General features: G+C 44.7%; 1 protein-coding gene across 1 annotated transcript in view; it reads right to left on the bottom strand.

Annotated features, from left to right (window-relative positions):
- Positions 1–9,758, bottom strand: part of LOC311135932 (protein turtle homolog B-like) — a gene marked incomplete at both ends in the record, with an annotated part of 216,471 nt that extends 206,713 nt beyond the window's left edge. Inside the window, one exon of the mRNA XM_084169964.1 lies at positions 9,695–9,758. Coding sequence (XP_084026090.1) covers positions 9,695–9,758 — 64 coding nt within the window. The remainder of the gene's footprint in view (positions 1–9,694) is intronic.
- Positions 9,759–15,592: the final 5,834 nt, after the last annotated feature.

Genomic DNA, 15,592 nt, shown 5'->3' with positions numbered 1-15,592 from the left:
GTTGCCAGATAATTGAATGTTCATTTCTCTACCAATGTCATTTTAGAGGATTTGGCAGTACGTCCAACCGGCCTCACAACCACGCCAGCCCAAGACTCCACATCCGGCTTCTTCAACTGCGGGATCATCTGAGACCAGTCACTCGGATAGCTGATGAAACTGTGTACAACAGAAGAAATTCTGCACAAACTGTCAGAAACCGTCTCAGGGAAGCTCATCTGCGTGCTCGTTGTCCTCACCTGACTGCAGTTCGGCGTCGTAACTGACTTCAGCGGGCAAATGCTCACCTTCGATGGCCACTGGCACGCTGGAGAAGTGTGCTCTTCACGGATGAATCCCGGTTTCAACTGTACCGGGCAGATGGCAGACAGCGTGTATGGCATCGTGTGGGTGAGCAGCATCGTGTGGGTGAGCAGCATCGTGTGGGTGAGCAGAGTGCCCCATGGTGGAGGTGAGGTTATGGTATGGGCAGGCATAAGCTACGGACAACAAACACAATTGCATTTTATTGATAGCAATTTGAATGCACAGAGATATCGTGACGAGATCCTGAGACCCATTGTCGTGACATTCATCCGCCACCATCACCTCATGTTTCAGCATGACAATGCACAGCCCCATGTCGCAAGGACCTGTACACAATTCCTGGAAGCTGAAAATGTCCCAGTTCTTCCATGGCCTGCATACTCAGACATGTCAAACATTGAGCATGTTTGGGATGCTCTGAATCGACGTGTACGACAGCGTGTTCCAGTTCCCGCTAATATCCAGCAACTTCGCACAGCCATTGAAGAGTGGGACAACATTCCACAGGCCACAATCAACAATCTGATCAACTCTATGCGAAGGAGATGTGTTGCGCTGCATGAGGCAAATGGTGATCACACCAGATACTGAAAGGTTTTCTGATCCACACCCATACCTTTTTTGAAAGGTATCTGTATTCCTAGTTATGTGAAATTCATATATTAGGGCCTAATGAACTTATTTCAATTGACTGATTTCCTTATATGAACTGTAACTCAGTAAAACCTTTGAAATTGTTGCATGCTGCGTTTATATTTTTGTTCAGTGTAGATGTTACATTACATGTTGTTTTCTTACCTCATGTAGCAAGCTAGCTAACACATTCATGCTTCACCTATTCCTCTCTGATTTGGAAGATACCGTTACACAAACAACATGCTTATCTAGGCCTACACCAGCACTGGTACCTGGCTGTGTTAGCTAGATAAGTTCTCTGACTTAGTATATTTAGCAAGCCAGCTAGCCAGCTAACAGAATTGATTTTAGCTAGAACTTGACTAAGAAAAGACAAACTAGCAGACAGTAATTTGCAGACAGTAAGATACACAAACTAATAGTGTAATGATAGAACACTTGTAGAAAACATCTTTCTGCATCTGTCCATGCAGACTGCAGAATGAACAGCAAGAAAGTGCTCGTAACTCCATCGACTTGGTGTACAGGGAGAATACTGTAAGAACGGCCCATGTTCTGAATTCTGTCGCTGTACATTTCAAAAGTGCTGAACAAATAGTTATATTGACTACGTCCGTCCTAGCTCGCTCATATATTAATCAAAATTACGTATTGCCTCTTATCCGCTCGTTGTCCCCTTATGCCATAGTTTGTACATCTCAATTGTCAGTAGAAACCACATTTGTTTAAGCAAGTCAGCCATATCAGCTATGTTTTTTTTTAAGGCAGTAAATGAGGCTGAATTAACGTTTCGCTGCCAGACAAGGCTCCGCTGATAGCCAGGTGTAGCAGTGGTAAGGTGTTGAGACTGCTGTTGGGACTCTGCTGTTGGGACAGCTTTATGTAGGCCCTAACAGTTTGTGGGCACCGTTTGTCACTGTTATAGTGCAATTCATGTATTGTTTAGTGTTGTGTTGTGGCTTTGCTGGCATGGATCAAAAAAAAAATTGGGGGGAGTTTGCCCCACCCAGATTTACATGCTAAAATTGCCACTGGCTACTATATCGATCAATTAGCTATTTTCTACTCAAAATGGTTAGACGTCTAAGCAGACATGGAGAGGGGAAAAAGACAGGTAAAAAAAGTGGGTGGTATCAACTCCTGAAACATGAATAAAACAGCCATTTACTATGTTGCCAACATGAACTGAGTATTTTTCAGTGTTGACAAGACTGAAATACACTGCTCAAAAAAATAAAGGGAACACTTAAACAACAGAATGTAACTCCAAGTCAATCACGCTTCTGTGAAATCAAACTGTCCACTTAGGAAGCAACACTGATTGACAATACATTTCACATGCTGTTGTGCAAATGGAATAGACAACAGGTGGAAATTATAGGCAATTAGCAAGACATCCCCAATAAAGGAGTGGTTCTGCAGGTGATGACCACAGACCACTTCTCAGTTCCTATGCTTCCTGGCTGATGTTTTGGTCACTTTTGAATGCTGGCGGTGCTTTCACTTTAGTGGTAGCATGAGACGGAGTCTACAACCCACACAAGTGGCTCAGGTAGTGCAGCTCATCCAGGATGGCACATCAATGCGAGCTGTGGCAAGAAGGTTTGCTGTGTCTGTCAGTGTAGTGTCCAGAGCATGGAGGCGCTACCAGGAGACAGGCCAGTACATCAGGAGAAATGGAGGAGGCCGTAGGAGGGCAACAACCCAGCAGCAGGACCGCTACCTCCGCCTTTGTGCAAGGAGGAGCAGGAGGAGCACTGCCAGAGCCCTGCAAAATGACCTCCAGCAGGCCACAAATGTGCAAGTGTCTGCTCAAACGGTCAGAAACAGACTCCATGAGGGTGGTATGAGGGCCCGACGTCCACAGGTGGGGGTTGTGCTTACAGCCCAACACCGTGCAGGACGTTTGGCATTTGCCAGAGAACACCAAGATTGGCAAATTCGCCACTGGCGCACTGTGCTCTTCACAGATGAAAGCAGGTTCACACTGAGCACATGTGACAGACGTGACAGAGTCTGGAGACGCCGTGGAGAACGCACTGCTGCCTGCAACATCCTCCAGCATGACCGGTTTGGCGGTGGGTCAGTCATGGTGTGGGTTGGCATTTCTTTGGGGGGCCGCACAGCCCTCCATGTGCTCGCCAGAGGTAGCCTGACTGCCATTAGGTACCGAGATAAGATCCTCAGACCCCTTGTGAGACCATATGCTGGTGCGGTTGGCCCTGGGTTCCTCCTAATGCAAGACAATGCTAGACCTCATGTGGCTGGAGTGTGTCAGCAGTTCCTGCAAGAGGAAGGCATTGATGCTATGGACTGGCCCGCCCGTTCCCCAGACCTGAATCCAATTGAGCACATCTGGGACATCATGTCTCGCTCCATCCACCAACGCCACGTTGCACCACAGACTGTCCAGGAGTTGGCGGATGCTTTAGTCCAGGTCTGGGAGGAGATCCCTCAGGAGACCATCCGCCACCTCATCAGGAGCATGCCCAGGCGTTGTAGGGAGGTCATACAGGCACGTGGAGGCCACACACACTGCTGAGCCTCATTTTGACTTGTTTTAAGGACATTACGTCAAAGTTGGATCAGCCTGTAGTGTGATTTCCCACTTCAATTTTGAGTGACTCCAAATCCAGACCTCCATGGGTTGATACATTTGATTTCCATTGATAATTTTTGTGTGATTTTGTTGTCAGCACATTCAAATATGTAAGAAAAAAGTATTTAATAAGATGATTTCATTCATTCAGATCTAGGATGTGTTATTTTAGTGTTCCCTTTATTTTTTTGAGCAGTGTAGTAACACACTGACCTTACTACTAAACTAAAGCTTTGTGGAGTAGAATGCATAATTGAAGACATTCCACAAGGCACCCATCCATCTATATCTGGAGCATCTTTCACCAGCTCTCTCTCTCATCAGAGCCCTGGTGAAAGATGGACCCTTGAGTCAATCCTTTCTAGTTCAAATACCAGCTGATTGACGTCTGAAGGTTGGTGACTTATGGAGCGTGCCATTTGCCCGGGCAAGATGATTTACCATGCCAACGAGCATACCATGAACCAGAGGAAAGATTCAAACTAAAGCTTTACGTGTTACTTAATGCTTTGTGATAACTCCTTAAGAATTTAATTTAAGAACAATTTAAAGAATACCTTAATAAGCAGTGACCCACATCTCTCCATAACTGACTTCTTTCTCATACAAAAGGGTTCTTCAGCTGTCCCCCATAGGAGCACCATTTTTGGTTCCAGGTTGAACCCTTTTGGGTTCCATGTAGAACACCCTGTGGAAAGGGTTCCACATGGAACGCAAAAAGGTTCTAACTAGAACCAAAAAGGTTAAACCTGGAACCAAAAAGGGTTCTTCAAAGGGTTATCCTATGGGGACAACCGAAGAACCCTTTTAGGTTCTAGATTGGACCTTTTTTTCTAACAGTGTACTGGTTAACTACTAAAAAATACATCCATTAGATACCATAATAAAGAACCACATGCAAAAATGACTGTAATAAAAGGTATTGAAGAACCTATGAACCTATGCAGGTTCAAACACTGGCCAAGGTCTCACTCTTTGAGAACTACTGTTAAGTGCAACCTCCAAACCAGTTGAAGGAAGGTATTAGAGGAATACTTTATCTGAGGGAACAGGGCCACTTCTGAGCCACATTTCCCTATCCCAATTTCCCACCCTCATATCCAGTAAGGATCCTCGCTCTCTGACATGCACACACACGCACTCCTGGCAATGATACCAGTCTGAGGGCTAGAGAGAGCATTCTGTATGAAGTACATTGCAGACAGGAAGCCCTTGTCCCTTCTCCCCCGATTGCTCAGTTTGGCCGGGTGGCCAGCTCTAGGAAGAGTCTTGGTGGTTCTAAACTTCTTCCATTTAAGAATGATGGAGGCCACTGTGTTCTTGGGGACCTTCAATGCTGCACACATTTTTTGGTACCCTTCTCCGGATCTGTGCCTCGACACAATCTGTCTCGGAGCTCTACGGACAATTCCTTCGACCTCATGGCTTGGTTTTTGCTCTGACATGCACTGTCAACTGTGGGACCTTATATAGACAGGTGTGCGCCTTTCCAAATGATGTCCAATCAATTGAATTTACCACAGGTGGACTCCAATCAAGTTGTAGAAACATCTCAAGGATTATCAATGGAAACAGGATGCACCTGAGCTTAATTTCGAGTCTCATAGCAATGTAAATAAGGTATTTCTGTTTTATACAAATAAATCCCAGAACAACAGCAAAGGACCTTGTGAAGATGCTGGAGGAAACAGGTACAAAAGTATCTATATCCACAGTAAAACGAGTCCTATATCGACATAACCTGAAAGGCCGCTCAGCAAGGAAGAAGCCACTGCTCCAAAACCGCCATAAAAAAGCCAGACTACGGTTTGCTGCACATGGGGACAAAGATCATACTTTTTGGAGAAATGTCCTCTGGTCTGATGAGACAAAAATAGAACTGTTTGGCCATAATGACCATTGTTATGTTTGGAGGAAAAGGGGGGTTACTTGCAAGCCGAAGAACACCATCCCAACCGTGAAGAACGGGGGTGGCAGCATCATGCTGTGGGGGTGCTTTGCTGCAGGAGGGACAGGTGCACTTCACAAAATAGATGGCATCATGAGGAAGGAAAATTATGTGGATATATTGAAGCAACATCTCAAGACATCAGTCAGGAAGTTAAAGCTTGGTCGTAAATGCGTCTTCCAAATGGACAATGATCCCAAGCATACTTCCAAAGTTGTGGCAAAATGGCTTAAGGACAACAAAGTCAAGGTATTGGAGTGGCCATCACAAAGCCCTGACCTCAATCCTATAGAAAATTTGTGGGCAGAACTGAAAAAGCGTGTGCGAGCAAGGAGGCCTACAAACCTGACTCAGTTACACCAGCTCTGTCAGGAGGAATGGGCCAAAATTCACCCAACTTATTGTGGGAAGCTTGTGGAAGGCTACCCGAAACGTTTGACCCAAGTTAAACAATTTAATGTCAATGCTACCAAATACTAATTGAGTGTATGTAAACTTCTGACCCACTGGGAATGTGATGAAATAAATAAAAGCTGAAATAAATCACTCTCTACTATTATTCTGACATTTCACATTCTTAAAATAAAGTGGTGATCCTAACTGACCTAAGACAGGGAATTTTTACTAGGATTAAATGTCAGGAATTGTGAAAAACTGAGTTTAAATGTATTTGGCTAAGGTGTATGTAAACTTCCGACTTAACTATACATGCACACACGTCCACACACACAGGCACGCACACACACACACACACGCACACAGCCCTGACAAACTATCCTTGGGGGCAAGTGATGGTCCAACCCGCCCCTTGCCCCAACACAACCCGCTCGCTCTGTACCCGTGCCATGTGCATTACGGTCAGGCACGAGAGTGGCATTTAACGCACAGCTTAGTCATAATCAGTTTAACAGAGGGAGAGCGCCATCCTGTTAGCGGGCATATGCTCATATCATGGTTAAAGACACACTATTCCCTCGGGGGGGCTATGTGGGGGAACGTAACAAGTGGAGTGTGGATGGGAGCAGACGGTTGCCGCACACCCCTCCAGGCCTCCATTAACATCGCTCTCCATGCTCCCATGCCCCCCCACTCTGCCATCCCATATTGGTAAGAGCCAACTTAAATGGTCGTGGGGGTGTTGAGTTTGTGTGGAGAGCAAGACATTAGAGAAAGAACCTGAGAACAAAGGTGGGGGGAGAGATGGGAGGGTGGAAAGAGGATGCACAATCAGAAAGAGTAGCAGACAAAGACAGAAGATGAGAGTTAAAATGGGGAGAGAGGGAGATTAGAGGTAGGGCAGAGAGAGAGAAACAGAGAGAAAGGGTGAAGTGGCTGGGACAGAGAGAAGAGAGGAGAACAGAGAGCAGCCTGGCTCGTGTCCAGGTTTATCGCTGGCCAGAGTCGAGGCGTTTGCCAGCTGACAGCTTGAGACAGCAGCGTTCAGGCAGAAGGACGGAATACAGCGCAGTTTCTGCGGGTGTGTTTGCGTGTGTGTGTGTGTGTGTGTATGGCTCTAGAGCTCTGTGATGTCCGTCACGTCGGAGATGGGGAACATATGCAGAGGAGCGCATGAGCGGCAGAGCAAGGTGACAGTCAGTTCTCAGTCGCCCCGAGGCATATGACACCAGCAGCACAGCGTCACTCACTGTACTGTCCTCGTCTCCTTGGCAATGACAACAGTCTGCTGCCTGCCTGGCTGAATGGGACTACATACTGAGAGGAGGATATACAGTGCCTTTGGAAAGTATTCATACCCCTTGACTTATTGCACATTTTGTTGTGTTACAGCCTGAATTCTAAATGGATTAAATATATGTTGTTTCTCACCCATTTACACACAATACTCCTTAATGACAAAGTGAAAACATGTTTTTAGAAATGTTAGCAAATGTATTGAAAATAAAATACAGAAATATCTCATTTACATAAGCATTCACACCCCTGAGTAAATACATGTTAGAATCACCTTCGGCAGCAATTACAGCTGTCAGTCTTTCTGGGTAAGTCTCTAAGAGCTTTGCACACCTGGAATGTACAATATTTTCACATTATTCTTTTTTAAATTCTTCAAGCTCTGTCAAGTTGGCTGTTGATCATTGCTAGACAGTCATTTTCAAGTCTTGCCATACATTTACAAGCCGATTTAAGTCAAAACAGTAACCAGGCCACTCAGGAACATTCCATGTCGTCTTGGTAAGCGACTCCAGTGTATATTTGGTCTCGTGTTTTAGGTTATTGTCCTACTGAAAGGTAAATTAATTTCCGAATGTCTGGAGGAAAGCAGACTGAACCAGGTTTTCCTCTAGGATTCTGCCTGTGCTGGGCTTCATTCTGTTTCTTTTTTATCCTGAAAAGACTCCCCAGTCCTTAACTATTACAAGCATACCCATAACATGATGCAGCCACCACCATGCTTGAATATATGGAGAATGGTACTCAGTAATGTGTTGCAATGTTTGGGGCAAATCCAATACACTTCATATTCAGGCCAAAAAGTGAATTGCTTTGCCAAATTTTTTGCAGTACTACTTTAGTGCCTTGTTGCAAACAGGATGCATGATTTGGAATATTTTTATTCTCTACAGACTTCCTTCTTTTCACTCTGTCAATTAGGTTAGTATTGTGGAGTAACTACAATGTTGTAGATCCATCCTTAGTTATCTCCTATCACAGCCATTAAACTCTGTAACTGTTTTAAAGTCACCATTGGCCTCATGGTGAAATCCCTGAGCGGTTTCCTTCCTCTCTGGCAAATGAGTTAGGAAAGACACCTGTATCTTTGTAGTGACTGGTTGTATTGATACACCATCCAAAGTGTAATTAATAACGTCACCATGCTCAAAGGGATATTCAATGTCTGCTTTTATTTTACCCATATACCAATAGGGCCCTTCTTTCTGTGCACTGGAAAACCTCCCTGTTTTTTGTGGTTGAATCTGTGTTTGAAATTCACTGCTCGACTGAGGGACCTTACAGATAATTGTATGTGTTGGGTACAGAGATGAGGTAGTCATTCAAAAACAGTATTATTGCACACAGAGTGAGTCCATGAAACCTATGTGACTTGTTAAGCACATTCTTACTCCTCAACTTATTTAGGCTTGCCATAACAAAGGGATTGAATACTGACTCAAGACATTTCAGCTTTTCCTATTTTTTATGTATCTCAATTCAAACCATTTTAAATGCAGGCTGTAACACAACAAAATGTGGAAAAAGTCAAGGGTTGTGAATACTTTTTGAAGGTACTGTACTACTACTACTGTAGTATATACTGTAGACTACGTGCAACTATTCTGCACACCCCCTTGATTATCAACCCAAAAATTAACTGTCAATGGATATATGCAGTATAAACTTAACTGAGCATGTTTGACCATATTTGAACATACTGTACCATGTTGCAGCAATGTGATACTATAGAAAATATTTTTAAAACTCCTCCCAGTGGACAAAGATGGAAGTACGGGGCCGACTGAGTCCACAATATGTGACAGGTAAATTGGGATGAAAATGTATCCGTTTATCACCTCACCTGTATTGGCATGACACTATGTATAACCATATTTGGTGGCACAAACATATAAGTAGGCCTGCCTTTCGCGATCAAGAAAGTCAAGTGTCAAAAGAAAACTCTACATGACAAGTTTTTTTTAAGGTATAACACGAACAAACCATTTACAACACCACTAAGAATTTCGGGTGCGTTTTTAAACATACAAAACGCTATAGTCGAGTCTGTAATGTAGCTAACCGCACTACTGAGAATCAGAATGGTGTTTTGCACGCGCCTCTGCAGCTACCTAAAGAAGGTTATTCAAATGAGTTTATAGCAGCATGACAATCCATTCCCAAACCCTATTATTAGATACAGTAGTAAATCAGGATTAGTGCTCTTAATTTCTTATTATCCACCCCCTTATCCCAATTTAGATACAGGTCATGGGGTGGCTATTCTTCATAATAAAATGCATTTTTATTACTTTTCCTCCTAATTTGTGCTCGTCTCATCATGACACTTGGAAACAGGTGCAAGCAGTTCAAACACTATGGATACCGAATTTAATAAACTAAATGTTGCCTACTTTTTGTTAGACATTTGTGGACAGCAAACAACCAATGATCCGAAAGACATATAGCCTAGTAAACATAGACACAATAAAACTTCAGCAGGAAGCGGTATAAAATATTGCACTTCAACTCACCTTGAGCTGCCGTTCCTCGGGTGCTGAATACACTTGCTATCAAAGTGGCCACATACCAAATCATAGTACTATTGCCAACCAGAAATAAACCTCATCATATCTCAAAGTGTCCCTTTCAATAAACCTTTCATTGCTGAGTCCCCAGGTCGATAAACGCGCTATCTGCTGCTGTTGATATCCTTTCAATCATGCCCTGCACACTTTTTCACCGGCGCCCTTCGCTTTATCCCTCCCCTGCACTCCTTTCGCATCCTCTCTCGCTGAGACAGAGCACCTGCGCCAGTGAGAGGAGAGCAGACGACGTCAAATGGTAAATCCAACATGAAACCAGGCATGACAATTTAGTTTTTAGAACCGCCTCCGCACTCTTTTCATTGGTGAGTGTGGGAGGCTTTGGGGCGTGGATTGGTTTCTCCACTGTCGCTCTGGAGGCACTAGCAGGCAAGCCCTGTTTCAAGGTGAGTTGGAGTGTGAAGTTGTACTGGAGCCGCAATAACATCTTCATTACAAGGACCCATCTCAAAACCTAATTGCGGTCACAAGTTAGGATGATCAAATATGTCTTCTATCTTCACAGGACTTTATGCAAAAACACTTTGAGCCATCTTGCAGATGCAACCTGAGCGCGCGTGCATACACTCGTGTACGTGAGCGATCCTTCACAGGGTACTTTATCATATTAACCTACCGGTAATCGGTTAGAGACTAGAGACAGAGACTTTAATTGAAATAGTTGCTACTGATGCTTGGCGTTCAGGAATATTGATCAACCGAAATGCAACATGCGTCATCCTGATCTAGCCTTAATGCCAGGGTCAAGAATACACGGACGTCCGACGATGCTGGCTGCCCACACGTCGGTGAAGAAGAGTCTCTATAGTTGATCGCGTAGGCTAATATTTTCTGAGGATAGTTATCTTTTCCAATGTTCGAATTGTCATTGCGCACATATTGCGCCCAACCATACACCGTTGACCAGAGAAGTTATTATATATATTAATATTTAGCCCACCAGGCATAGTATTACGCTTTTGTAATAGGTTATTAACCATTGGTGTAATAACAACATGTATTTGATGAGCTTTTGATAGTGTTATGTATAGGCACTATAGTGTGTACAATATGGTTGGTTAATGTCCTATGTAGGCAGTTAGAAAGGCTTTATGAATGCATACCTAGCCTAATGTGTTAACAAAGTGGACAGAACATTTCAGGGGTCTTAAGCCATATTCACATTCGCAGTTTGAAGTGACTCAAATCCTAATTGCATATCCAATTAGAATCTGTTATTTTTCCTGCAGTCTGAACAGCCAAAAAGCACATGGAATCGGATATTTCAAGCCACAAGTCAGATGCAAATCTGATTCCTGGCCATGTGATTTGTGTCTGAACAGTCAAACCTGATTTATTCGCCAAGTGTTGCTTGCTAGCTACTCTGTTGACAGGAACATGTAAAAGCTAATTATCTTGTTAATTGTTTACAAACAGAGTGGAGCATTAAGGCCTGCTGTGTAGCTCAGTTGGTAGAGCATGGCGCTTGCAATGCCAGGGTTGTGGGTTCGATTCCCACGGGGGACCAGTATGAAAATGTATGCACTCACTAACTGTAAGTCGCTCTGGATAAGAGCGTCTGCTAAATGACGTAAATGTAATGTAGCCTACATGCAGAACACACTTTGAAACGTTAGCAAGTGCCAACTAATCTGAAGTCATTAGCTTTTTTAACTCGTGAGTGTTTAAATACCATCATAAGTGCATGTAAATTATATTTGTTTAGTCCACTGGATGGATTTTAAACCACAAAACAGAGAATTTAAAAACGATTAGGATTTAACAATTGTTAAAACAATAAGTAGGAAAGTAACTTGTGTATGATTTGCAAAGTAGTTCTATGCAAACAACAATACAAAATCATCCCTAAATACACATTACTTCAGTGGTAATTGTGGCATCTTTCTTCCATAGCTACTAGGCCTACAGTGGGAATGGTTTGCTATGCAATCCATTTCAGCCAAAGTTTTTAATGGAAGCAGTGGTAGACTGCCAATGCTTTCTGACGCTCAATATGCCAGCCTCTATATGACATTTTACAGCTGGGCAGCACTCAGGTTGACACTTAAGATGTATCTCTCATCTTCAATGTTTATTTCTACCTGCTGGGCCCAATAGTTTTTTGGCATCAAAATGCACTCTGCAAATAAAGTTGAATGCATAACGATATATAATACATTTGTATTGCCTTATAAAACTACGGCCCTTCAAAACTAAATATTTGACCTAATCAATGAAAACATGCCATAATGTCAGATTTACTCTCGCACACTGTTAGCCTAACGTGATTGATTATACAGTATAAAGCCATTTAACAAGCTCAAGATACAAAGACAGAACTTTTAAAGGAATGATTCATACTCTGATGGTAGCCTAATGAGCTACGTCTACAGATGTCGGATCTTAATTTGAGCCAGTTTGCTACACCAGGAAAATAATCTTACAGCAACAGGAAATTATTATGTGGATTATAATTAATAGACATTGTTGTAGGGGTTTATAGGTTTTTCGTAAGGGAAAATCAAGTCTGAAATTTCAAAGTGGAAATTACAAACTTCAGAAGCCTTTTTAAACCTCAAATATACTACACGTTTAAAATGTCCCGTATTGCAGGAAAGTGCTCCTGCAACAGGGGGATCAAATTAAGATTCTAAATCTGTAACTCGTCCTTCATTTTTTTTTTGTCATGAGTTTGGCTTCAACTGTTCCCTTGATGTTTTTGAATCCCACCTCTATTAACAGTCATACTCATTTTTTATCATTGTATGCTATAAAAATAGATTACATAGATTTACATTTTAGTCATTTAGCAGACCCTCTTATCCAGAGCAACTTACAGTTAGTGAGTGCATACATTTACATACTGGCCCCCTGTGGGAAACGAACCCACAACCCTGGCGTTGCAAGCGCTATGCTCTACCAACTGAGCTACAGGGGACTCATAATATAGTCATAATACATATGCCCAGTACATGGTTGGCATTTGCTAAAGTGAGAGATGGTAAATTCCAAAAGTTCATTAGGGGTATTGCAATAGCCAAGGGAAAAAGCATTGTTTTGGGGATGGTTTTATATAGTTGAAAATGACTGAACTTCAGGATGTACAGTTACACAGCCTGAAAAACAGGAGTCCATGAAAACACAACTCTCGCTATTCCACCCATGCCTAAGTCTCTGTACTGTATCTACATGCAGTTGAAGTGGGAGAATAGTTGCAAAAAGCATTTCCTTTTCCTTTTTGAGTGGCGCTCTACAATCTCGTTCCCCTAACAACCCTGCAGGTAAGAGCAGTAATATTACAGCCCTTAATTGCATCTCCGTGAGCCCAAACCCCGTGAGCTGTGTTGTCATCAGGACAACACAGCTCACGTCCCCACATCCCAGGGGCCAGACAAATAAGTCCTAACTTCACATCCAAGTCTATACAGACATAGCTGACCGTGTTGAAAATGGAATGCCAAAAAGACCCAAAACATATGAGCCGCTTCAATAGACACTAGTTCAGCGGTCATACATTGGAGATTGTGTTCCTTACAAAGTGCTTGGCTGTGAGCTGAGCCATTGTCCTCAATGGGATTGTAGCTACAGCCTGACTGCTTTGCCTTGTGTGTCAATGTACGAGACAGAACATGGGAGACAACAAATATGTGCGGAGCAATACTCTCCCATCAATTGGGATGGATCGAAATGTACATAATGGGTACCTGGAGGAAAATGGGGGAGGGTCATGCTTTTTCAATTTCAGTCAAGGGGAGGGTTTAGGTTTTATTTTATCTAGTCCATGGAGGGTAATGTCATTTGTAATTGATGAAATTTCAATATTTCTCAGTGTTTTAGAATTAGTGTCACGGATCCCCCCGGTACTGCTGCTCATTCCGTTCACCAGTTCCGGAGATCTACGTCACCGGCTTTCTAGGTGTCACTGACATGGATCATTACAACCAACCCCGGACTGTCTTGTCTCATTAGGCACACCTGGTTCCCATTCCCCCTGATTATTATTATTATTATTATTATTATTATTATTATTATTAGTATTAGTATGTGTATGTATGTGCCCTCTGTTCCCCATTGTCCTTGTCGATTATTGTCCCATTTCCGTTGGTCTCGTGAGTACTGTGTATTGTGCTCTTGTTGTTTACGGGTCTCGTCCCGTGTATTGTGTAGAGGTTACACCTCGCTCTTTGTTTGGGTTACATCCGTTTTGTATATATATACTTGTTTGTGTTGGGTGGAGTAATAAAACCCCTAATACATATTCCTGCGCCTGTCTTCAAATCATTATACAACGTGACAGAATAATCGACCCATAAAAATGGAGACTGCGGGAAAGGCCGAGCTGGCGACCATCGTAGAGACAGTCCAGCATCACAAGGACTGTCTCTCCATACTCGGCAGCGCCATGGACAGCGTGCTGGCAACCCTCCTGCAGGTTGGAGGGGAAAGTGCAGTCCCTCCAGTCTCCAGAACTGGTTCTGGCACCAGTCCCCACACCACCACTACCTGCCTCCGTTCCATCTGAGCCGGTCCGCGGAATACCCCTGTGCCTCCCGGAGCACTTTGACGGCGTGCCAGCGAGACGCAAGGGTTTCTTTCTGCAATGCGACCTGTACCTCGCTCTGTAAGCCGAGGCCGTCTCCGGGAGAGACAGGGTTGCCACAGTCATCTCGGCACCGACCGGACGGGCCCTGGACTGGGGTGCCGTGGTTTGGGAAACGGGCGGACCCGAGGTCGAGTCCTACGAGCGCTTCACCCTCCTCTTCCGCTCTGTGTTTGATCATCCTGTGGAGGGCCGAGAGGGGGGTGAGCATCTACTCAGACTACGCCAGGGATCTAGGTCCGCCTCGGGAGTTCGCCCTGGAGTTCCGGACCATCGCGGCCTCCACCGGAACGAGTCGGCTCTGGTCACCGTGTTCTGCAGCGGACTGCAGGAGGAGGTACAGATGGAGTTAGCCTGCCGTGATGACAACCTGTCACTCGACCAGCTCATCAGCAAGGCGATCTGGTTGGAGAACCTCCTGCGGTCCGGACGAAGACCTGCGCGGAATCCGAAGCCCATGGCTACACCTGCTATGTGGCCAGAGCCAATGGAGGTGTGCTCTGCACGTTTGCCTGAGGCAGAGCGTTGGAGAAGGAGGAATCTGGGCCTCTGCTCCTATGGTGGAGAAAGGGGTCATTTCTCCCCAACCTGCCCTCTATCCACTAATAGGCGAGGAGGTGACAAGCCAGGGAATTCACCTGCTCCAACCCAGGCAGAGGAGAGGCAGGAAGAGGAGACCCCCATCATCCCTCCGTTCCGTATCATCGCGCCAGTGGTGTGGGACATGGATGCCGACATACAGCAGGCCCTGCATACGGAACCCGCACCTACACAGTGCCCGGAGAACCACGCCTACGTGCCCACGGGTGTGTGGGACCGCCTCCTTTCCTGGGAGCATACAACGCCTGTGTCGGGTCATCCTGGGATAGGCCATACTGTCGCCTGCCTGACTGAGAAGTACTGGTGGCCCACCTTGGCTAGGGACGTCCGGGTTTACGTCTCTTCCTGCTCCATCTGTGCCCAGTCTAAGACACCCAGACACCTCCCTTATGGAAAGCTCCTTCCCCTGCCGGTGCCACAACGACCCTGGTCTCACCTCTCGGTGGACTTTGTCACTGACCTTCCCCCCTACCAGGGGAACCCCACCGTTCTCGTCGTTGTGGACCAGTTTTCCAAAGCTTGTCGCCACCTCCCTCTGCTTGGGCTCCCGTTGGCAACGCAAACAGCGGAGGCTCTTTTTACGCACGTCTTCCGGCACTATGGGATCCCGGAGGACATTGTGTCAGACTGTGGTCCTCAGTTCACCT

The sequence above is a fragment of the Coregonus lavaretus genome (genome assembly GCF_964263955.1).
Source record: "Coregonus lavaretus genome assembly, chromosome: 10".
NCBI classification, from domain to species: domain Eukaryota; kingdom Metazoa; phylum Chordata; class Actinopteri; order Salmoniformes; family Salmonidae; genus Coregonus; species Coregonus lavaretus.
Note: the sequence above shows the minus strand (reverse complement) of the source record. Positions and strands in the feature narration are given on the sequence as shown.